This window comes from Typha angustifolia, chromosome 9 (assembly GCF_048772165.1).
Source record: "Typha angustifolia cultivar Huaian chromosome 9, ASM4877216v1, whole genome shotgun sequence".
Lineage (NCBI taxonomy): Eukaryota > Viridiplantae > Streptophyta > Magnoliopsida > Poales > Typhaceae > Typha > Typha angustifolia.
This window is the reverse complement of record NC_133247.1, coordinates 1708547-1734143: the sequence shown is the minus strand read 5'-3', so window position 1 is coordinate 1734143 and position 25597 is coordinate 1708547. Positions and strand designations below refer to the sequence as shown.

Below are 25597 nucleotides of genomic sequence, written 5' to 3'. Positions count from 1 at the left end.
CGGTATTTCTTTTCTTTCTCAATAATTTTGCTCTCTTTTCTTTTCTTTACGTAGTATTTTCTTTCTAACTCGAGAGTTAGACGACAGTCACACAGTTTTTACTCATATGTTTATCTCAATTTTAGTCTCCTCGAATCGTTTGCAAAATAATTCACTTTATAATCACATTAGTTAAATAAATTTAACTTACAAACTCTCCACTTTATACAAGGTGGCAGCATCCCAAAGTCAAAAATGAAGTTATCTTGATGAAATTAGAAAAAGAAAAAGAAAAAGGAAGAGAAATAACCAAAATTAAGTACCCCTTCACTAGTTCACTTTCATTCGCCAACAAGCGGAGAGGAGGTTACTTTCAAAAACGACTATATTAGATATCACCACCGTTCATCCGATTAGAAATCATTACTCCAGTTTGAGTAATTTACTTACCCATGTAATCCCCATCAATACAATATTTTCCACCTTCTGTCTTCCTTCTCCTCTGCTATTCTAAAAACTCCAACCCCCCAATTCCCAAATCGTCCTCCTCTTACCTTCCTTCCTCCCGCTCGACGCGACCGCGCCAAAACCCTAGCGCCAAGAACCTACTTCTGAGAAGGAAGAGATTGAGAGAGAAGTGATCGTGCTCGCCGGATCCAACCGCGAGCCTTCAGAATCCTCGCGCGTCCGCTATTTTGTGATGGAATTGGATGGCATAGGCGGCGGCGGCGTCGTCGGTGGGAGAATCCGTGATCTCGCGAGCTGAGATGCGGCCAGATCCACCGGGATTGCCCTCGTTCCAGGAGTTCGAGACCCCGGGGCCTTTGCTCTTCCTCCCCTTTCTCTTGATCCAAGGGGGCGGGATGGATCTGTCGAGGGTCGGGGAGAAGCTTCTTAGCTCTGTTCGTTCTGCAAGATCGTTGGGTCTCCTTCCCTCGCAGTCGGAACGACCGGAGGTCCGGCTCTTTTACTCGTTTGATTGTTTCTTGCTCTGTTCTGTTGAGATCGACGGGTTTCCACGTAATGTGGGTCTGCGAGAGAGCTTCCCGGTTATTGGAAGGCTTGAAGTTGTACTATATATGTTTTGGATAGAAGATCGCATCGTTCTTTTGAATGCCAAACGGATTATAGTATAAAAATTAAATTTATCCAGAGATTTCAATGGATATTTTGATAAGGGTAGCATGGAGGACATTCTACCAACTGTTCTTCCAAGAATGCTTTAGAATTTTAAGAAGCTACACAAAATAATTAACCGGTACAAAGAATTTGTTTTGAATTCTCGACCTTCAAAACATATTGTTCATATGCAAATTTTTGCACCGACTTCTGAATTGTCTTGCTAATAGTGGGGCCATTCATGACAAAGCCTTCTTGCTTTTAGTTGAGGCAGCTGCATCTGCATATAAAGTTGACATGTTCTTGATTGAGTTCATTCCATTTCTACAGGTTCCTGCTCGGGCAGCAGCAGCTGCTGTTGTTGCTCGTGCTCTGGCGGGGATACCTCCACATCAAAGGATTAGCCTCCCCTCAAGTTCTGAAGAATTAGTTTCAATCTATGGAAGCGGAATTCAAGGTCAAACATTAGAGGAGCTCGAAGAAGACTTCTATGAAGAGGTTCTGCTTTTTCTTGAGAATTTCATTTATATAATCTATCTCCTGCTGTTGGTTTGTAGAGAACACCAATAGTCAATTTTGTGTGGTTTGATTCATTGCCCTTCTAACAATCTAGATTTTTTTTTCCATGTAACATAAATAGGTCTCAGCACTAGTTTGATCAGGTCATTCTAACTACTAGACATTTCTCATATTGCTTAAATATGTTTTCGAGTGTGTAGAGTCAGGCCAATCCTATTAAACTCACCATTAGGTAGCTTGATAACATCAGAAAATATTTGTCAAGAAAGTATGAAAAGATGATTAGTGATAGTTTTCTCCCCCATACTCTTCAAGCGCTATGCAATTTTTTCTGCCAGTTATGGATTTCCTGCTGCACATTATCCCTTAACCAGTGCATTAAACTTTTCGATAATGTTGTCTTTGATAATGTTACTGTGATTGACTTTTCGAGCCTTTTGATATGTTTATAAATTTGTCATATCATCTGCTTGCAGGATTTTGACCCAGTTAGGTACATTTTGGAACATGTTCCATCTGAAGAAATTGATGCAATCTATTTTGATAAGCAGGTCAGTGAGATGGTGATTTTTCTTATTCATCACTCTGCAATATTACTAGTTTAGTGATTTAATCTTAATTAAGTGGTAGGTATTATGTTTCTTAGTTGATTCTTGTGAATTTATTTACATAATTTATGTGTGCTATCAGCAGGGACAAGTAAGATGGTTTTGTTAATTCAGTTAATATTTTCTTGGGTTAGTTACATTTACACCCCTTGAACCATACCTGGTTTTTATGAAGACTCCTTGAACTTTCTTTTATTACAATGTTCCCCTTAAAATATGAATTTAATTTAATTACATAATTTAATATGAATTTAATTTGCCATCAGGCATATTAACAGATTTTGCTTACGTGTCACTTATGTCAGCATATATCTATTTTATTTCAGCCAGTTTGTAGGTAAACTTATATTTATTTTATTTCAGCCCAATAATAAGGACTAAAATATCATTAGACAGAAAATTTAAATGAAAAAAGAAAGACAAGCCTCTCGCTGTGCACCTTATTGGAAATTGAGCTATCTACATAAAATACCATCAACCAAGACTTGAAGGAAGCTAGGCCTCAAAGCTTCTTTGGAGAGAGGGAAAGGGAGAGGGGGAGATGGATTGGGTGCAGTGGGTGGTGGGAGTTAGGGGATGGAAGTTGAGTTTTGGATGTAAGGAATTCAGTACTTCCCATGGCTAGATGCTAACTTTTTCCTCAAAGATGGGTGCAGTGGGTAGTGGAAAAGCTTGGATAATTTGATTTTTTTAGGTGGCTTGAGTTGAGGAATACGGAGGAGAACAATAGAAAGGGCTTGGGGGAAAAAAGAGAAGGTAAAAGGAGAGCTTGGTGGGAAAGAAAGGAATGAAAAGTTTTTTTTGTTGGAGAAATTGCATTTTACCCACTTGTGGTTTTGCTCAATTTTACAAGCCTCCATGTATTTTCAAACTAAACACTTAATCTCTTTATGGTCGTGAGTAAAATGTAACAGTTATATTTTTCATCTTAGTTGACTATATATATTAGAGGTCGAATTTGATGATCCTCATTAGAAACAGAGTTGTAAAAGATTGTGTATTCTTTTTAATGCATTTACAATAATATCGATTAGAATTTAAATGATAAAGATATAATAAATATATGTATGTTTTTGTCATATCTTTCTCATCTAAAATTTATCAATATTATTTTAGATTCATTAGAAAACTTATCTAATTCTTTACAACTTTGTCTCTAATGAGAATCTTTAAATTCAACCACTAGTATAGTCCAATACGATAAAAAAAATAACAATTATACTTTAGTCAAGAATATATTAGGGTTAAGTGCTTAAGTTGAAAATGCATTTGAGATTTGTGAAATTGAGCCAAACCACAAGAGGGTAAAGTATAATTAACCATTTTTTAATATTATTTGCTCTTAACTGAAGGTAGAAGACGATTGAAAAAAGGAGAGTAGTTGAGAGTAATTGTGTAATTTGAAATTTATCTTAGTTTAGAAATTAATGGCATGGTATATTTACAATTGGTATAATAGTATAATAGTCATTAGATGTATACCGTCACTGTTTGTTATTTTACTTAGATCCAAAGTTTAGAGGGGATATTTAATGAGAAAAAAAATCAGGGGGTCTCCGCAAAAATCTAGTATTGTTTAGGGGGTGTAGATGTAGTTAACCCTATTTTCTTAATATTTGTAGGTTATGTCATGTCTTGAAATCGAAATCATGACAGTTGTGTATCACAATACACTTAAAATACACGGAGCCTAATTAATTATCCAAGTCTGCAAGTCAAGAATTAATATGAACATCTAATTTTAATAAATATAATCCGACAGTAATTAAAAATGACCAATGTTACCACTAATATGTTTCTAATCAAACTAAATTAATTTTTAATTTAAAACATAAAGATAATAGAAAAGAAACATAAAAATAGTAGATCTTAAGTGGAAGTGGGGTCTCGGTACATCTCGCTCAGTCATCACATTGACCAGTACCTGAAATATTAGAATGAGATTTCATAAGTCAACAACTATAGATCGGTGAGTGAAATCTACTCAAAAGCCAAGTAATTTTAAAATTCGTAACTTTAATAAATCAAGTTCAATGACATAAAATGACAATTTCACTAAGAATATTTTTAACAACAGTAATAACAATACAAGCAATCATAGCGTAAATCATAACTTATAATTTGCTTCATGTCAATATGTTAAATTTCTCTCAATGTTAATAACGTCATATGTCTCAAATGGCTTAATATTCTGTTGATCTATATCAACTAGAAGTCACATTGAGATGACATTCGGGTTTTTTTTTTATAGCTGATTCGGTTAGGGTTATTAGGAGCTATCATTATATGATAAATGCACACCGTCTCTTCTACTAATCATTGAGAGAGACTAGAGTCACCTTAGAAAGTTTTTTGATCTGACCTGTGGCTGTTTCTTAACTCCGCCAGAGTCACCACCGAAAGTCAATACATTGATATAAAATAGGACTCTCCATTGGACTTTCAGGTAGACTCGAGTCACTACTGAAAGTCATAAGCGATCTATACCGGGACTATTTTTTAAATCATATCAAATGTCAATTATATCTTTTCACTAATATTTTTGCTTATTAAATATTGCTATTTTGCATAAAATATAGCAATGCACTGAGTGATATATTTTACGCACAAAAATATAATAATTAAATTGATAGAAATATGATATTTAATTTGCACATAAAAAAATTCGTGATCATGTAAATTAATATGATATATGAAACGGATAAAATGTGAGTGAACCAACTCATTTTAGTCTAAGTGAAATGACTGAAATTTCTAATTCACATGCTAAAAATCATCATCTTTGAATAATAAAGAAATAACATAATTTTAATTTAATCACTATTATAATTTTTGAATTTAAAACTAATTAAATTATTCAAATGGGCTAGATTAAACTCAAATGGTTGGACTGGGCTATGGCTAGCCTGCAGCCTGTACACTAACCAATGAATGGTTTGAGTTTGAGACCCAAACCCACTAATATATAGGGACTGGGCTACGGGCTGGCTCATAGCCCAAAACCTAATTAATTGGGTCAGGTTTGATGGATCCAAAATCTAGATTTATTGCTCTTTCCCTCAAGGAGGTCAAGAAGAGAGAAAAGAAGAGGGATTGAAGGAGGGGGAGAGACCATCGATGATCATCGCTGTTGACTCAACCACACCGCATTCTCCCTGCCACCCTCGTGACCATGTCGACCCTACGAGGCATCCGTGGCGAGCGATCAACATCGATGATCACCACTCCATTGTCGACGGCCATGGAGCTTGCCTCTACAATCATCTGAGCCACAAGGACTCGAAGAGAGGGTACCGATGGCACGAGGCCATTGAAGCGAAGCTCCGAATACGGGTTGGAGTGACTCCAAGATGCCGACCGGCTCAATTTGCAGAAGAAGCCGCAACCCAAAATTACGTATTTTTCTTTTAACCTATTAAACTTTAATTAACTTTGAGGGGTGGGTGAGGACTGACTGGCGAGTCGCGTGATAGTCCACGATCGCTCCGGCAATCTGATCTCACTGTGCAAGCTCTGACAAGTTTAGGGGGGGGGGGAGAGAGAGAGAGAGAGAGAGATCAACGTAGGGGGTGAAATAATAGGATTAGAGTTTATATTTATATGTTAGATTTTAAATTTTAATCTGAATCTAGATTTGATTCAGAGTGGCCATAAATCTTGTGGCCATTCTTCCCGTCGTGTGACGAAGAGGAAGAGGGAAGGGAGTTGCACGTATGCTCTCTTATCTCTCTCTCTCTCTCTCTCTCTCTCTCTTCAGTTCTTACAGTTTGAGTCTTCTCTGCAAAAAATGTCATTTCTTCATTTCCTAGTGATTTTATTATGTCCGATATTGTGTTTTGCTAGAAAGAAGCTTCTTCTATGTTGTAATTTCATTATTTGCATTTCTCATATTACTCAAAACATGTTTCTGGTATTTGTTTTGTGCAAAAAAGTTTGCCTTTCAGTTTTTCACTTAATCCAGTTCTCCTTAATGTGCTTTCGCTACTAAGAAACTTCTATATAGGCTACTTTACCTTTTGACTATTACCGAACTGCTTATGCAAGATTTCTCTCGTGATACTTCCAGTCTACTCTTAGATTAGCACAACTTGATCAGATTGCTGAACGCCTATCACGCCATGTTATGGAGCACCATGAAGAAATGGGTATGTTTCTTATCCAGAATTGTTAGCAAAGAAAGAATTAATGCTTTTTAAACTCTAATTTCAGAAATTCACATTAATTTCATAAGATTGATCATCTTTTTCATATTCTTTAGATATTTGTGTATAAAGTCCATCTTTGTGAGAATATATCTGAGAGGGAATTTTACCTCTCTTTTTCAACATTTAACATTATTTGTATTTTTTTAATGTTCATGGAGTGACTGTAGTAATATTGTACTATATTAAGAGAGTGTCTTCTTATATTGTGCCTGGCTATTTTAACATTGTTTCTTAGTATTGAACTAGAAACAAAAACAAAAACCAGATGTTGAATCCAGTTGTTTAGAACTTAAGAAACTTCTGTAAGAAAGACAGTTTATGACATTAGATGATTTTTGTTGTTAATAGCATAGGTAGTTGGCTTTAACTCATGCTACATGTTGTGTACGCAAACATGATTAAGTTTCTCTATCAGCATTTTCATGTTATGACGAATTTAGTAATGTTGGTTTTTACTGCTGAAAATGTTCTTTTACTTTGGCATTATCTCAGTAGTTATGTGACAGGTACTTTAATGCATTAACGATCCCTATTTGTTAGAAAGTTTCTTTTGCTACATGCTTTTGGTTTTCTTTTTCCCCACTCGATATCATTAAACCGTCAAACTGCATCCATATTAGGAAGCTCTGGAGAAAGTGCTCCTTATTTTTATCCATGTATTCTTCTTCCATTTTTTTGTTGCTGTATTTGCATAGGAGGGTCTAATTTTAATATCTACCTTTTTCTTGTCTTTTGCCTTTTCCTTGAGCTTCACATTTAAATTGCTACGTTGTGTATCCTATAATGCAGTTTTATTCTCTATCATGATACTGGTCTCCAAGAGTTTTGGTCTTGCAGTTTTTACTACTATTTGGGTACTAGGCTACTAGATTTTGTTTCTTCTAAAGTTCTATGAACTAAACCGTAATTGAAAAATCTATATCTCTGCAATTTGTCATTCATTTTCTTGTAAAAGAAGTAAACTGTTCCTTGGAGTTCTATGCTGGACCTTTTTGATTGTTAGGACTTAGGACACTCCTGGTTCATTTTGATTGTTAGTACAGTATTCGCTTCATGTATGATGGTTTTCTATATGAAGATTTTGGTCAAACCCCAGAAGTTTGATGCTTTGCTTCTGTTAGTGAAGGGGATGCAGTTAGTGATGGAGCTAGAACAAGACTTGAAGGTTGCAAATGTCATCTGTATGGTATATTCCTCAGGAACTTTTTTTTAATAAAAAAGTAATAATTAAGAACATATATAATTATACAGTTAATACTTTAGTTTAAGTAGGTATCAAAATACATACCATTGGTATTTGTAGCAATAATCATTATGAATATGCCATGATTAAATTTACAGAATGGGCGAAGACATATAGCCTTGTCAAAGCATGAAGTTTCAAGAGATCTTGTTGTCAATACAAAATCAAAGAGGAAACAAGCTTTACTGGTAATCATGTTATATTACATTATATCTTATTTTCTTATACAATTTCTTCCTATACTTTGCATCAGAGTTTCTAAATAAGGTCCGTATCATTTTACTTTGTTTACTGACTGAACAGAATTAATGGCATTAGTCCTCCTGACAAATTGTAATTTACAACAACTTCGTATCAAGTGCCTTCTTGATGCTGTGGAATTATTTAGTCTGATAACCATGCATTGAAAATTTGTCCTACTTATTACTATAACTGGAAATAACTGCTTGTCCAACTTCTTATCAAATCAGCCTTTTCAAATTCTAGTAGTCTTCATTAAGCTTGCAATTCAAAAGCTTGAGTGCTTGTATATTATATATTTTCTTTTTCGCAGTATTTGTAACATGGTTTCATAGCATGTCTTATCTTTTACATATTTAATGTACTAAATTTGTTATGTTTTGCACTGCCTCAATCAAATAAGCACAGTGCTTGACATTCGATGAGTTTCAGTGACAATCTTTTCTATTGTCTATATTTTGTGAATCATGTTGTCACATGGTTTCTAACTTTATAACTCAATGCAGGACATGCTTCCAATTCTCACAGAACTTCGCCATGCACTAGACATGCAGAGGGAACTTGAAACTCTTGTTCAAGATGGAGACTACTTCCATGTAGGTGTTGTAATCATATTCTTTATGCACATTATTCACTTTTACTCTTGTTCAATATAAAGACTACACATTTAGAGTGTAGGAAAACTTTATTTTACTCAACATAATTTCATTAATGTTTTCCACTGTCTTGCTTCACTACCTCTGAGCAGGCATTTCAGTTATTGCCCGAGTACTTGCAAGTTTTGGACAATTATGCAGAGCTCTCTGCTGTGCAGGAAATGGGTCATGGTGTAGAGGTTATTTCTACTGCTTTTACAACCGAATCTTGTCTTACTTTATGATTTTGGAAGTGTTTCTTAATACCTTTCTTCTGCTATCATAATCTAGATCGTCGTAATTTTATATTACTAATATTGTGCTAGTTTGTGTTTTGGATCTTGTTATTTACAGGCTTGGCTAGCAAGGACAATTCAGAAGCTAGATTCACATTTGCTAGGAATATGTCAGACTTTCAATGAAGAAAGCTACATAACTGTCAGTATTCCCATCTGTTGGCAGTGACATTCTTATTTTCTTTTGATGTATACTAGTTCTGAAGTTTTAAGTTATTTTTTTATAATTTGTATTATCATGGCATGCAACAAGGATATCATAGTCACACTGAAACATAGTAATAGTGACAGGTATCAACTGCAACGTAAATAAAACATGCATGTATTATTTCTAAGTAGGATGTACACAGATGTTATGACATTTATAACTATTCAAGAAAGAACTGAACCATTATTAGAAATGATCTCAAGATTACCTCCTAAGGAAATTCTATATGAAGGGGAAATCTCAAGGTATGTCATCAAATATCACACATTGACAGAACATCTCTTGGTGAAAGAATCAACTTCATTCTGATATCTCGATGGATTCAGCAAAACTATCAAATCATGATATCTAGGAACTGCTATCACATATATTTTGATATATGGATACTATGGAGTATGGATAGGTCTGATCAAACGACACATTGAGGGTTACCTAGGAGTGATGCCTATCTTCTCGCAAAGTGATTCACTCAAGATCATTGTCCGTTGCAGGTCTATATGTTAAGCCATCCAGAAACTTCCTAATGTAATAGGCTTACTCAAGACTTTTTCCCTATATTATAAATTTATAATTTACCTAAAACAAGGATGTACAATTTAGAGTTCTTGCATAGTCGCATACAAGCTTTTACATTAATCCTGGAGGAATATGCTATCTGGAAGTCCTAGTTTCACCATTTAGAAGATATAGATAATAACTCTTGACCATCATTTGAAAGTACTAATTCATGTATATGTACAAATTCTGTTAAATGAGGAGTGGATCATTAAAAAGATAGTATGTTTAAGCTGATCGGCATTAGTCGGCATACAATGAAACACCCATGTCCCAAATTGATCCCTGCTTGCTCAAGTAATATGTGCTGAAAGCGGTCACCGATCAGCACAGATTGGTAGAAGTTGACATGGTTTGATACCCCCATTTGGCATTCTCATGCTGATTCTGCTCCAGACCAGCATAGGCAGAGAGGAGGCATTCATATCATTTTACATGTAGGACTTACTTTCTTCCAATTAACAGCATTTGGAAATGATAAAGTGCTAGTGGTAGGGCCAGATCACTCGTTTATGAGCTATGAACCAAGTCATTTACTGAGATGCTCTTATTAGTACAAAAAAAACACTATTCTTTGAGAGTGCAATTTTCTTGTTATACTTATCCTTCATAATGATGTTATTCTGAGCTACTTTATGCTATGATAAATCTGAATTATTGAGGTGTTATATCTTCGAAAATACCACATGTTTCCATGTTGCGGTTTCATCTCCTGTTGGTTTTTAAATCATGTCAACAGTCAATTAACTGTTCTTAGTTTGACTCAAGATTTTCCAGTTCCTTAGATGCAATTCATTTTGTATGTGCTAACCTTCATTTATTTGTTCATCAACTATCAAAATTCAATACTAATAGGCAGTTGATGCATATGCACTTATGGGAGACATTGGTGGTATGGCTGAAAAGATACAGAGTTTCTTTCTGCAAGAAGTACTCTCTCAGACACATATTGTACTAAGAGATCTGGTGGAAGAGGTATCAGGCTTATCATTTCCTGTTATGTTAATCTCAGTTTTTAGTCGTTGCTTATTCCTTTATTTGTACACAATATACATTGTAATGACCGCATCCATTATTGTGTGCATGAAAATTCTCATTCTCTATGCTTTCTATGCTTCCAATTATCATTTACCTTAATTTGGTATATAAGGTCTACTTTTTGAGTGAATCAGACACATATCAAGACCTACTGATACTTTTTCTTTTCCAAGAAACGAAATGATAATAAGTGGTTAACTGGGTACAAAAGTCTCCATCAAAATCGGAGACAAAAAATTGAACAAGTTCAGAAGGAAATTTTTCATCCTAAGTATACCCAAAACCAAGGCTTCCTCTCTATTTTGCAAGCCAAGTAGCAAGATTAGCTTAACGAGATGTATGAGTAACTTTACAGTTTTTTGAATTGCTAGTTAGATTTTTAATATCGATGATAAAGGCAATAGACCTACTGGTTTTAGATCAAGAGAAATGCTCAACTTTGAACTTTATCATTGGAAAATAATATGTTATCTGTATCACTGAGCTATAGCTTGTTTAGAGTAAATTGATAATCAGAAATGGCAGAATCTTCCTCAGCATCCTCCATGTGGAATCATATTTGTTGTGATCCTCTAACCTCCCACTAATGAATTATAAATTTTTAACTAGCTGTATTTTTCTTCATCATTTGTGTTCTTGAAATAGACCTAAATTGTTTGATTCTTGCTATGGGATTTGCTAGTATTGGTACTCTTTTCTTTATTATTGATACTAGAATTTGTGGTTGAAAGTAATCTTTTGCTTACAATTGGGGTGCTATATTTTTATTACTCTCTTCCTAGAACAGGTTTTAAATGACTAATTGCAATGGCAGGAAATTGGAAATAGCGCACAGAGAAGCAGGTACATTTTGTACGATTTTATTTGTTCCTTATGTTGCTCTATTACATTTCTACTGCCCATTATAACTCCTGATCCACATAACTACTGAATAATGGTCTCATTTTCCTCTCCACTGACCATTTTTCTGTTTTAGATGTCATTAAACAGAAATCCTTTTATTGTAGTGCTGAATTTCTAATAGGCCCAACTAGTTTCAAAATCTATTTGGTGGAACTAATTATTACTGCTGTCCAGAATCTAGGTTTATGTTCATTATAAATTCATCCCAATTTCAGTCAACTGAATTTTTTATCTTTCCATATCTGTGGTTGTCATGATGGTGTCATACATAAATTAACTGTTTAGAATCTACGTTTGAACTAAATGAGTGACGTGCTATGGTATATATTTGGAGGTTGTTTTCTATTACATTTGATTCTTCAATTTGCTGAATGGCATAATGTGATTCAAATCATTTTTATTGGATAATTGTTCTGTTTCAATATGTTCATGTCTGTGCATCTTGTTGCATATATGTGCATTATGTGATAGGAACAACGTACCTCATGGGAAGAAGCTTAGTGGATTATCCAAGTTGATAATGTGTGATCTTTGAAATTATATGTTACCTGTCATAAATATCAACCTTCAAGACATTCATAGTGTTCCATCGATCTATCAAGTAACATCAATCACTATCTATTTGAACACCTCTTAATTTGGAGTTGTTAAGTTCATATGTACAATTTTTTTAAGATGTACTTTTTGTTACTTTGAACATTAATGCATTATGATGAATCGGTATGACCCATTAACCTGGATATTCCACTATATAGTTGATATTTTACTATTACATAATTGTATTCTGGTAATGCTCTATGAGTATTAAAGACTACTTGTTTACAAATAGTAGATATAAGCAGATGGGGTGTTTGCCGCTAATATACAATTAAAATAACCATTACTAGATTTTGATGGATATATTAGGTTATCACCTATGGCCTTGCAGTAATCACCTTATGGGATAACTAGCAATCATCATGCAGCAAGTAGTGTACCTATGAATTGTGTGAGTCTTCTAATCAGTAAACCTTTTCAGTATCAAATTGTAGGGTGTACCATTTGAGATATCGGTATTGGAGAAGTAGGTCTCTTGTATGCATATCAGAGGGTTCCTCATTTTTATTAATGGTCCTTGGAAATAAAGGGCACCTTGATCCAGATCCTTTCAAATGGTTGTAAAGAACAGCTCATTTTATAAACAGGACGTATTGCATGAGATCTCTCAAAGATATTTAGATGAATGAATCAACAGATTTGCCTATTGTTGTGTCCTGTTACTGTCTCCATGTTCATGCTTCGTAGCATAGGAATGTAGGGCCACTTTTTATTCCAGAGTGAGTAAAAGTAGCATACACACATATATGTGCTTTGAATGAAGATAGGCACATAGAAGTACATTTGTATCTTTACCTCTTACGAAAGTCAGTAACAATGCCTGAAGAGGCCTCAAAGCTGAATAAGTTTCTGTGGCTAATGAGAGTATGAGACTGGGAAAACCAATGGTGTAGGGCCCAAAATAACATGAGCCAGGAACCCTTTATATTTTAGAAATGGCATAATAGACAAAAAGAGGAATCTCTGAACTAGAAGAAAACATTCTTGAAGAGTGAAGACTATTCGGTGTTCTTGTTTATGTTGATCTATGTACTCTAGTTTTTTTTTTGGTAAGGCTAAAAGGAAGTATTTATGTCTGAAAGTTTTCTCTCTGATTTGAAGTTTCTATGTCTATTCATTTTTTATCCTTTATAGTCATATATAAAGAGAGGGAGGGAGAGGGAGTTGTATTTGATGGATTCTCACTAGACATGATTATTTAATGAGTACATTACTGCATCTTTTTTTAGCCTATTGGCCATAAATGCATTTTTATAGTTATACTGATATTTGGATGTCTAGTGTAACTTAGTACCCGAAGTTTGGATGCATTTCTATCCTATTGTTTCTATGGTTCTGAAGTAATTAGCTTACTGAATTGCAATAGGAGGAAAATTGCCGAAGGCTGAATCTACTGGCCTTCAATAACAATTGAAGTTCCCTTTTACATTTCGTTTACTAACCTTTTTCTGCTGCAGACTGACATACAGTGATCTCTGTGTTCAAATACCTGAATCCAAATTTAGGCAGTGTTTGTTGAAAACCTTGGAGACCTTATTTAGGTTGATGTGCTCATTTTATTCTATTATGAGCTTCCATCCGGAAGAAAAGGCAAGTAAATTTGTTTCATTTTACAGATATTACTTAATGGCATTAGTATATTTAAGTTTGCTTTATCTTTGGAAGCTTAATTGAACTGTCTCTGATCGAATGAATTATCATGGAGAACTTTCATTATCTACCACAACGAATATTCTTTGTAATGAATCCTATCTGTTTCCTGCTACCTTAATATGGTGTTCTCTTGGCAGCTTTTATTTTGCTTATGGTTGTCTCAGATCTCATTGGACTGTGGATTTTCATTCTTATTTCCATATTCAGTTCATTTGAAGTCTTCTATTTACAAGCTTCCAAGTGCACTCTTAGAGGCTTAGTTTAGAGTAGGCTTAACGACGAATTGCTTGGATGGTTCCACTCTCAGGAAAAACACTGTTTGGATGCCACATTCTAGTTTGTGTCTGTAACATAAAGTTCTCTCTTGATTTCATTGACTGGTATACCATCTATTTCCTCAAAGAGGAATTCTTCTATATGCTGCCACAACATACGGATTCACAAAAGATGGGATTAAAGGGGTTAAAGAACAACTAGAGTGGGTCAACAATAGGATTGCAGCAGATCAAGACAGATACTCCACCCTATTAAAAAGAAACTGCAGCCTTGCAAAGCACTATTAAGAAAGGAGGACCCAAGAATTGAAAACCATTAGAGGATGCCCCACAGCTGGTGGAGAACCATGAAGTAGGTGCAACACTACATAATAGAACAGGTAAAGGAGCGAGTTTCATGATCATGAGTGCTTAAGAGGGATAAAGTGGGCAAGTGAGTTACAAAAGCATTTAATAATGCCGGTAAAGGAGTGCTTTTTTTCCCCATCCGCTCCTATACTGCCTCCATGCTAGGGACTAAACCAGTTCACTGTTCCACATGATTTCTAATCCACACATATTGGGTATAAAAATTGTTGAAGTATTATCTCAATAAAATTTTGTAACATTTTTCAGAATAACAGATATAAAGGGGGTTTATCTCTGAGCTAATGAAATGTCTAATCATCTCTGATATGGATAAATTTGTAATATTTTGTGTTAAAAGGTTGCCACCTTTTTAGCATGAAACATGAATTGCATCTTGTTGGTTTTTTCCCACGCTCTTTCTTTTAGTGATTTTACAACTTATACCCTACTTGTCCGCTATTTATAATTCAGACGTTATACTTTCCAGTATTTGCTAAAAAGGCACCCTGCTTAAGATCCAAGTCAAAAGGATCTAATGGAAAGACATTATTTGGTTGACAAGATTAGCAATAATATTTTTATTAACCTTCCCAGAGACCAGTTACTTTATGATCTACCAATCTCCTTGTGCATTCTCCATCCAGATCAAGAGCCTGCTGCTCTCAGTCCTGGCCCAATATCTTTATCTTTTAGTCATCTGAGAGCATTCTGCAAACTATAGAAATAGTTGGCTTAACCCAAAACTATAGCTAAGATCTGGCTGCATACTATATCTAGTTTTGTGGGGAAAAAGTTGTTCAATTTGTAAATAGTGGAACATAGAGTTTAAGCCATAATTTCATCAAAATGGTACAGAGTGAAATTTTTTTTTTCTTATCTCATAATAAAACATTTGTAATTGATCTGTGATAAATTTATCTGCTTTTTTGTCTCTCGTTTCTTGGAATGCTACTATGCTATGTATACGTTGAATCAGTCTTGTACTGAAAGCATGCTAAACTTTCTCATTTTATTATTAGTGCTTGTGATAATAGTAATTGCCTGCTTGTCTCAGGATTTAAAATCTCAGATTTCAAACCTTGAGCTGAAGCAAAATAATAAATCTCATAGCTCAGAAGGAACTCTAGCTGATCCAGGGAGAAGAGCTTTAATTGATTCAAATGTACAAAATGGATTCATGTCTGGATCTGTAAACAAGCTTGACAAATTTGATGTGTCAAATAGTCCATCTGGTGTCAGTCCAAATGAAAAACTGGGGATAGAATCTGTCAATCGTACTTCATCATCTACTGAAGCAATGGACAGTAATGCTGTTACATCAAGCAGTTCCCCCTTTTATCAGTTGCGAAAAGATGCCACAGCATTTGTCGCACGCACTCTTGAAAGAGGGCGTAGAAATCTTTGGCAACTCACTACAAGTCGTGTATCTGTTTTGTTGTCCTGTTCTGCTGTTTGCTCAACTAGCACTTACCAGTTTTTGAGGAATTACGAAGATATCAATATATTTATTTTGGCTGGTGAAGCATTTTCTGGAGTTGAAGCTATTGAATTCCGGCAGAAATTGAAGATTGTCTGTGAGAACTATATCCTGACATTTCACCGTCAAAATGTACATGTATGTTTAGCTATCCTGAATATTTCTTAATTCATTCTTAAATTTTGTATCTCATGAAACTATTATTACGTTTTTTGGAATTGAGTCATTCAGCTTCTATTCTCTATCTATCATTTTCATGTTAGGTTACTAATTCTCCTTTTGAATTTCTATGACACTAGTTGTTGCAGTTATACTCAAGTTATTATCTAAGCTTGACCACATTGGATTATTAGGAAATAGAATCAGCAGCAACACCATTTACCTATAGATTCCAATACTTGATGAATGTCTCCATTAACTCTAGTTAAAGACCAGACCTTGCTTGTACATTTGTAAATGATAATTTATGATTTCAGTTGTTAAAGTTATACAGTTCGTTCTTGTTAACTTTTGTAATGAATGGATTTTAGTCATTATTCATTTAACTTTTACAACATTTTATCTGGCTGCAAATGCAGAGCATGTCTAGTAATCTTTAGCTTCATTTAGAATGTTATATTAGAAATAGTCTTCATATAAGAAGGTTTTATAAGAACAAATATTTGTAAAAGATTTTGTAAGACAAAGTATATTTCATCTTATTCTTATATGACAAATCAAGCAGCAGTTTGGGGCATGACATCCCAACTGCAGTGGTTGATTTTAGATCTTCAATAATTAGGATATCTTATTTGAAAAGTTTCTACTTATTCTTCTGTGGGTTTAGGGGGTTTTACATCTTATTACTTTGGTAAATATAATCTACATATCGTGTGATCCTTACTCTGTATCAGGCTCTTAAGATGGTCCTGGAGAAGGAAGCTTGGGTTAAAATGCCATCAGATACACCACAAGTGATTAGTTTGGCTGGCCTTGTTGGTGATGGTGCTCCTTTAATTGTTCCAACCAATACTTCCCCTTCTATACATGGTTATAGGAGAAATTATGAATCTTCTGGCGCTGGAAAGCACAAGAATGGATTTGAATGTTGGCTTAAGACTGAAAACCCGTTCTCTTCAAAGCTAGAATATGGTTCTAAAGAATCACCAAAGGCTCACCTATCAGTCAATGGTTCAACTGGTTTCAGATCTGCTGAGGGTAATGCTGTGGATCTTTTACCAAATGACAGGACATCTGTGAAGGGCCATTCTAGTAATCATGGAAGTGGGAGTAGTTCTGTTTTTGAAGATGAAAATGAAGACCTTCTTGCTGATTTTATTGATGAAGATAGTCAGTTGCCTAGTCGAATATCAAAACCAAAAATTGCAAGAAGCAACTCTGCAAATTGGAATGATGAGGAGATTTCATCCCAAACGGGTTCTTCACTTTGTCTATTAAGGTAGATAGCCTATTTAACCATGGCAAAAACATTTCACATAAGATACATATCCATTTTCTTTCTTAGTGCTGAAGCTATTCAGATTTCATGAATCAGGTTGATGGATAAATATGCTAGGCTTATGCAGAAATTGGAAATTGTTAATGTTGAGCTTTTCAAGGTAAGATTTATGAATTCTTTACAGTTTTCTGCTTTGACAATTGGCAGTAAATTTTTTTGAATTTCTTCCTCTTGTTCTTATTCAGTTGATAAATGCAGGGTATCGCCCAGCTGTTTGGCATCTTTTATCATCATATATTTGAGACTTTCGGACTGCAGGATAGAAATCAAAGTGGGAAGTCCTTACCAGATGTTCTATCCTGTGAGGATTTCCTAATATTTTAGTTGCTTATCTTTCTTGTCATCTCTAGTCAACTTCTGACGACTAGTGGCGATTTTTTCTTGTCATATCCAGCTAGGCTGAAAACAGCTTTATCAAAAATAATGCAAGATTCCGATCAGTGGATCAGACCTCAGCATATGTCACTTTCATCACCTTTGTCATTGAATACAGCATTCGGGCAGTTGGACGTAATGCCTACTACACCTCCCAGCACAATGTTCACCCATGTACCTAATACTTCGTTTAGTTTGAAGGTATCTTTCCACTATAATTATGCATATAAGTACAAATTGATATTAAGCTTTTTTGTCTTATTTTATGAATTTATGGAAACATGTTATGCAAATTAACACCAGAGAATGTGTAGAAGGTATCCTTTTTAATTTGAAAAGGTTCTGTAAATTAAGGTACCTCTAGTTAAGGAAATATAGTCAGATATCTTATTCTGATTTTAAATTTGTGAACAATGTATTACTCGCAGAACTGAAATCTACTGGCTAATGTCAGCTACTTTAACTGTAACTTCTATATTGACCACATGAAGCAACATGTGAGCTTATTTTAAAAGTACTGTAGCGATAATTAAGCAACATGGTTCTTCATTTGCAGTGACATGTTGCCCTCCTGAAAAAGTTCAATACTGTGATTTTGTATTCAATTGGAAATTTTCTCTATACCACCAAAAATGCCTTAGTTTTTAATTTAGTCCTCTATCAGCATAAATGAAATACAACTCTCAAAATATAATATTTCTGAAGTTTATCATTTTGAAGGCTGATCACAAATTGTCAGTTTGTCACAATCCTTGCCCTTGTTTATGAGTAGTAATAACCAGAATCTAATTAAGAAAACATGAATTTTATTGCTTCCATTTACTTTTATTCTCACAGATTTAGGTAAAAATGTTATTTATTCTGCATTTCATAAGAAAATATTCATTTTTGACTACTATATGGATATCTAGGAACGAAAAAGTTCTAGGAATAGAACAAAAAAATGTACTAATGTTTTACTGTTGGGATTATATAGCTGAGGATATTACTTCTCTAACAACAAAGCATTCTGAGATGAAAAGTATGTAGCATAATTTAGACTTCTGGGAATCTTATGTGATTATAACAAATTCTTTTATTTATTTTGTAGGTGTTATGTCTAATCCATGACTAACAAACTGTTTAGGTAGCAGGATATATAGTTGATCTATTGCCATGTATCTCCTTTTGGTTTATTACATATTGACTAGCTAAGATGCATTATCTACATTGTGAAGGAGCTCCTGCCTGTGTTAAACATTTCTCCCCCTGTTGCAGGAGAGATGTGCAGCTACTGAAACAGTATCATTAGTTGCTCGAGTATTGACAAGATCCAGAGCTCATCTACAGTCAATGTTGAACAGTGCTGCCATAATTGAAGATTTTTTCAGAAATCTAGTAATTTTCTCTAACAATTGATTTATGTGATCAAGCCTAGGCATCTCATTAGTTATTATCTGTAATCTTATTCTTCTGCATGTCTGATGTTTCTGTCCTTTGATATTGTCTGAAGTTAGGAAAGGACAACTAGACTGGTTGTATTGTTAAATCTGATGTACTCCTTTCACCTTTGCTAGGTGGATTCTGTTCCAGATTTGACTGAGCACATTCACAGGACAAGTGCTCGTATGCTTCTGCATATAAATGGGTACTGTACTGATAATCACTTTAACATATCTGATATAAATTGATATCCTATTGAGACTACAAGTTGCTGGTGAACCTTATTCTGCTATATATGTCCTTTTGATTTAAAAATTGTCTCTCATCTTCTAATCCCTGTTGTTAGTGAGTTTTCGCATGTCTCTAATTCTTCATGTTAGTAATAATTTGCCTATTGGAAAGGAAAAAAAAACATTATCCCTTTGCTTTGTATTCGGCAAAAGAGGTGCCTTAAACTTGCATTCTTTATTGCTTCTATTATTAGTTGTCTTTCTGAATTATATTATTCCCAAATAAACTCCTCTCTCCCTCTCTATGCAAAGTGCAAACAGGAGATATACACCAAGAGTTCTGAAGTACAGAAAGAAATCTTGAATTAGTTAGAACTGTAGTCATCTTCTGGAGGTCTTAAATAATGCTTCTGGTCACTTGCATTTCCTATATTCATAGGAATAGAGACCACAATACAGTGTTCATGTGGCAAACTTTCTCAGGTGAAACATTTGATCAACTTATGGGATCGGAAGTCTTTAAAATTTTAAATACTAACTCTTCTTAGACAGGCCATGTAACATGATAGATCAAGTGTAGCCTGCTTCTGTTGATTACTTGATTGATGTATCTATTGTTGCATAGGCTGATTCTAGTGTTTGGGTGTCCAGTATCACTGATTCTATTTTGAAGTTCAGTAATAAATGACAGATCTTATAAAGAAAACAATGCCCCATTGCATGAGGCTCTCTCCTACATGTGGTCTGGAGAGGGATGATATACGCAATCTTATGCTCGTTTCTGCTGAGGTTGTTTGCAAGACTTAAACTCAAGGCTCTTAGCTGCAAAGGACAACTTTACTGTCAAACCTAGTGACACCCTCTCAAAAATTGACTTACATTTGAGGAAAAACTATACCTACTAGATATTAAATTCTATATTGGATAACCAATTAATGGAATATCTAATTTAAAAATGTTAACTATAAAAAATGTATATTATTGGTAAGTTTGGATTATGCTAAATATATTATATATTGTACAAGTTGAGTTATTCGGGGGATTGTGATGTGAAATTGGCCAAAACACCAGCTTGGCCTTGTAATCCAGGAGATAGTACACTATCACACTCTTCATCATAATGCTAAGCTCCCTAGTTTTGGTGCCCCTAACTGGAGAATTCAAGTCAAATTGGATGTTGCATATCTTATGCTGCAACATGATGGTTTCTGCAGGATTTTTCTTAATTTGAAGTTAAGGTGCATTCCCTTACATAATTGTATTGAGACAATTTTGCCTCCAATGCAACAATTTTTACTACAGATCTGCTTATCTATAGATTACCTTTTACATTATTAATATCTTTACCACATTCAGGTATGCAGATAAGATTGCCAATGCTAAATGGGAGGTTAAAGAGCTTGGATTAGAACACAACGGGTCTGTTATTTGTTATTTAATCTTTTTCAATAATTGATATGGATATGCTAGCACTTTGACTTATTTCTTATGTGATATTTGTTGTCTGGTTTGTCTTCCATTTTTAAAAATATTTGCAGTTATTGAATAATGAAATGTTGCTCTGAGTTACTTCCAACATATTGATCCCTCATTGTTAAGGCTAATTGGCACTTCACATTTGCTTTGGCAGCGCATTCATTTCGGAGTTATTATGGAACTCATCCTCCATCTGGAGAATTATAGTTCTATTGAAAAATGTAGAAATAAATTGGCAGTCAAAAGAATTAAAGATTATTCTGATATATTATGTTTGAGGCAATGTTGTTTAAAAGAAAGAATTTAATTGCTGAACACATTAAAATGTTGGTGAAATTTGCAAAGGTAAACACTTCAAATCCATTTATGTCTTTAGAAAAGTTTTCATGATTAAATAAATTGTAAGGTATTTAAGTGCCTTTTATTGTAGAGATCTTAACCTAACTTCTACATGCAATGCTATGGCTGCATGGGAGTTTAAGAAAGCTGCCTTGTTGCTGAATTTATTCTTTCAGATGATGGGTTTTCAGATTGTCTAGATATTGTGTAGAGGCCCTTAGGAGAATATATGTATCGGACTTGTTAGAGACCAGTTGACCCCAAAGCTAAGCTGTTAGGTGATGGCCCAACGTTATACATCATACTTTTAATTTGTCCCGTGGAAAGATGATTGCTTAAAAGACATGTGGCCGATCTAGGGCTATCAAAATAATCAAGCCGGCTCGAGCTCAGCTCAAAAATGAGTTAAGCTGAGCTTGATCTTCAAAATAGGCTCGAAAATAATTATAATATATATTTATATGAGTAATTATATTATAATTTTATTATATTATAAGATTACTTAAGTGGGTTGATCTTATAGAGTCTAGTTCTATATTTTGATTCTATTAGTTTATATTTTTGAATTATGCCTTATTTTAAACTTGATTCAAATCTAAATTTGCTTAACTTAATTCAAGTTTGATCATGCTCGAAATTTGGCTTTAATTGATTAAGGCTTGAACATTGCACCAAAATAGGTAACTGGAATAGAGAATAAAACTTGATTGCTCATGTTTGAACTCATAACGCCTCTAACACCATTTAGCTAAAAGGTTAACCCAAGAGCTTAAGTTGTAATGTAATGGACTGCTGATGTATATCATGTCTTTAACATGACCAAATTCTTTATAAGGATAACAACTTATTTTGTTTAAGCTGTTTGCCTTTTGCTTTAAGTGTAGATTTGACAACCTCCTCTAGTACATGTCTTTTCAATTGCTTTGCCTGCTTTAGTTACTTGAGGAGAAAGAAAAGGTTTGGCGGCAATGATTGCAAGAATAGTGTCTTCTGTTGCATATTGGCTTTCTTTGCCATCCCCCCCAGCTTCGAAGTTTGGTGGTCATCAACTATCATTGTTTGCTTCTTGATACCTCTAAGAGAACAAGACAACAGAGTCAATTTGCAGTTATGATTATCTGTTGTAGTGTTGTATCACATTGGAATATCAATTAGCATTTGGTGACATCCCGTCAAAAGCATTATTATATTTCCGTACCTTCATTTATTTTCCTAATTTCAGAAGCTGAGATTTTGTTTTTAGGGCCCGGGGGGGGGGGGGCAGCATTCTCTATAAAATGGAGTTTGAAAGGACATTTTCTCCTCCAGAATTCTCTAGGAAACCAAAAACTCAGATTTTGTTATATTAGTACTAGTGGTTTGGGAAACTACAGAAGACTAAGGATATATTTAATCTAGCAATTTAAACTGATTTATATGCAGTTAAACGTGTTAGTAAGTATTCCATTGCACATATTTTGCTATATTGTTTCTCATTTGAGTAATACTATTTATCGCAATTGTTCAGGGTTCAGCTGGTTATTTGATTAACTCTTTCCTTATTTTAATAGATATGTTGACTTGTTATTGGGAGAATTCAAGCATTATAAAACAAGGTTGTCCAGTGGTGGAATTTCTAAAGAGGTAACTTTGCCTTCATAACTTCAAGTGACCATTTAAACGAAATATTTTCTCTGTTGTATAATAGAAGTTCTTTTTCATTTAAAATGACATTGTTTCTAAGTTGAGGTTTTCCTTGTCATGTGATATCTAGATCTTGTTTATTTTTGCCAGGTTCAGGATCTCCTTTTAGAATATGGACTCGAAAATGTTGCAGAAACTCTAGTTGAAGGTTTATCTCGAGTGAAGAAATGCACTGATGAAGGACGAGTTTTGATGTCACTTGACCTTCAGGTTTTACCAAATTAGAACAAGATACCAGTGATATTAGTAAGGGTTAATTACACTTACACCACCTGAACAATATTTATTTTCACGGGTACCCTCAAACTTTTTTTCATTATAATGATCCCCTTAAATGTTAGATCTAATTGAAATGATAAATGGCAGTGACGAAAGATGCCTAATGACTACGATACCCTTACAAATATACACATCATCAAATTTTAAACTAAAATAAATTAAATTAGTGAATTAAATAGTTACGTCAACCAACTTAGTAGTTTTGTTTTAACCACCTTCCCCAAGATCTTCTACCTTTTTTCAATCCTTCCAAATTCTCTTGCAATTATTCAAACCTTCATTCTCCTTGGTAATGCTCTTCCTTCCACTCTTTGATTTTAAGATCTGAATAGCCTTTGGCAGACATCTCCTCCACGTTCTGACCATGAAAAAATTTGGGTTTGCCACATAAGCTAAGTTGCCCAACTTAATTGACGGTAGACCAAGAGAAGGGTGAGATAGAAGTATATTTAAGGTTTAGGAGGGACATTGTAACGAAAAATTGTTCAGAGAGTACTTGTAAAAATCAGGTTAGTTCAACGGGTTTAGGTGTAATTAACCCTATTAATAAAGAAACAAAAGAAAGAAAGAAAGAAAAGTGACTAGCTGTTGTTATTTTTGCCAGGTATTAATTAATGGACTGCAACACATCATCTCCATGAATGTGAAGCCAAAGCTGCAGATTGTAGAAACATTTATCAAGGTAAAATTTAATGTTCTTTCTTTTAGAAGGAATGTGCCTCGTATAGGTCTCTTCTGAACTGCAGGAATAAATTATAATTGTAATTTTATTTGGAGACCATAGAATTGGTTGTGACTGAAACTATTTAAGCTCAATTCTTGGTTTGTTCTCAAGATGGTCCCTGGAGCCAACCCCTTGTGTAGAATAAACAGTACCATTTCAGCTGAATCTTTGAAGATCTTTTAAAGAAAACCTGCATGATGATGGTTTAGTGGGTTACTCAAATTACGTCTACTGGTTGATATATATATATTTTTTTGGACAGGGATTATTTTGCTCCTACCAAAAATCTTGATGACCTAATCTTTGAAGATTTTTCTTCATAAACTCAGTCATATATTTGACATAATAACTTTTCAAGTCAAATAAAGCTCAAAACAATTTCAAGACAAATTCCATGACTTCCATAATGAAGATGATTTTATTATGAAGTATTTTTGCTTTATTTTTAAATAATTCTTTGCATGATGGTTGCATTTTAGATGGTTTTCTCACATTTGGTGTGAAAAATTTGATAATAAGGTTTCGGTATACTGGCTTTACAAATTGGAAAAAGATACTTGCTTCAAGTTTATTTGGAAATAGTAGAAGAGAGTCCTAGTAACAATCATATGTTACTCTCAGATTATTTTTAAGATGCATCTTGCATTTGATTAAACATTCTTACAGGGTGATGGTGAAGAATGTGCTATTGTTCTAACTTCTATGATGTCATTTAAGTTTATAAAATTACCTTTTCTTGGTTAGTTTTAAGGAACTTAAAACATGTGTCATGTTGCGAATAAACTTAAATTATCATTTAAGTTTATAAGAGTGTGGACAGCTGTTATCACTCTAATTTGATGATTGCTCTCTAGAGTCAGATCATTTTTGCCTAACAAGGCTGGTCATATGACATATCAACTGGGGCCTTGAATCTGTTGTCCACACTTATAAATTTGTGTTTCATTTAAATTGAGCCACTCTTTATTAACCATTGTTTTGTTCTCAAAACAGGCCTACTATCTCCCTGAGACTGAATATGTTCACTGGGCACGCTCTCATCCTGTAAGAAATGATCTATATGACAGTTTAGAGTTTAGATCATAAATCCTGTTAGATTCCATAATGTTTGATAGTTCTACAATGTTTTCCATCTGCAGGTGTATAGTAAGAGTCAGATCATTGGGTTAATTAACCTTGTTGCCACTATGAAGGGGTGGAAAAGGAAGACAAGGCTGGAAGTTCTGGAGAGAATTGAAACAGGATCTTAGAGGGAAGGTGTGCAATTTCTAACGGCATGTAGAGTTTTAAATTTTCATTCTTTTCCTCTTCTTTTTGTTGTTGTTGTTGTTGTTGTTGTTGTAATATAGATATATCCATTCGCATTGGCTGTATATTTGCTTGAACTTTGACGTTGTATCAACACTGTATTATATCATCTATGGAAGATTCACTTGAGTCATTCATAAAAAAAACTTCAAATCTGGTCGTGCAAGAATAAATCAAAGTAAATGTCTACCATAAGCTACTGGAAATATCTTTATGCTTCAATGATCTAAAATTGTCAGGTATTAGATTTTCAGCTTATTCGCAAGAAGTTGTCAAAATGATAACATCATCTATAAGACTTAAAACTTATTTATTTTCCGTGTATTTTGCATTTTTACCATTACAAATTACCGGAGCTTCTGCCA

At 34.3% G+C, this 25597-nt stretch overlaps 1 protein-coding gene across 1 annotated transcript; it reads left to right on the top strand.

The window, feature by feature from the left end:
- The first annotated feature begins 407 nt into the window (after window positions 1–407).
- On the top strand, window positions 408–25385 carry LOC140766643 (uncharacterized). Its single transcript, XM_073106142.1, has 25 exons — window positions 408–935; window positions 1429–1596; window positions 2094–2168; window positions 6292–6370; window positions 7552–7616; window positions 7772–7861; window positions 8420–8509; window positions 8662–8748; window positions 8903–8986; window positions 10463–10582; window positions 11460–11488; window positions 13603–13735; window positions 15476–16036; window positions 16792–17336; window positions 17433–17496; window positions 17595–17697; window positions 17791–17972; window positions 19029–19148; window positions 19328–19398; window positions 20780–20842; window positions 22789–22861; window positions 23012–23131; window positions 23805–23882; window positions 24918–24968; window positions 25064–25385. The coding sequence occupies exons 1-25, from the start codon at window positions 747–749 to the stop codon at window positions 25172–25174; spliced, it is 3351 nt and encodes a 1116-aa protein (XP_072962243.1). The 5' UTR covers window positions 408–746; the 3' UTR covers window positions 25175–25385.
- The last annotated feature ends 212 nt before the right edge of the window (window positions 25386–25597 follow it).

Coding starts and splice junctions, on each gene's coding strand:
- LOC140766643 (XM_073106142.1), top strand. CDS start 747: ATGCGGCCAGATCCACCGGGATTGCCCTCGTTCCAGGAGTTCGAGACC. Junction 7,862..8,419: donor AGAGGAAACAAGCTTTACTG/GTAATCATGTTA, acceptor AACTCAATGCAG/GACATGCTTCCAATTCTCAC. Junction 8,749..8,902: donor AAATGGGTCATGGTGTAGAG/GTTATTTCTACT, acceptor TGTTATTTACAG/GCTTGGCTAGCAAGGACAAT.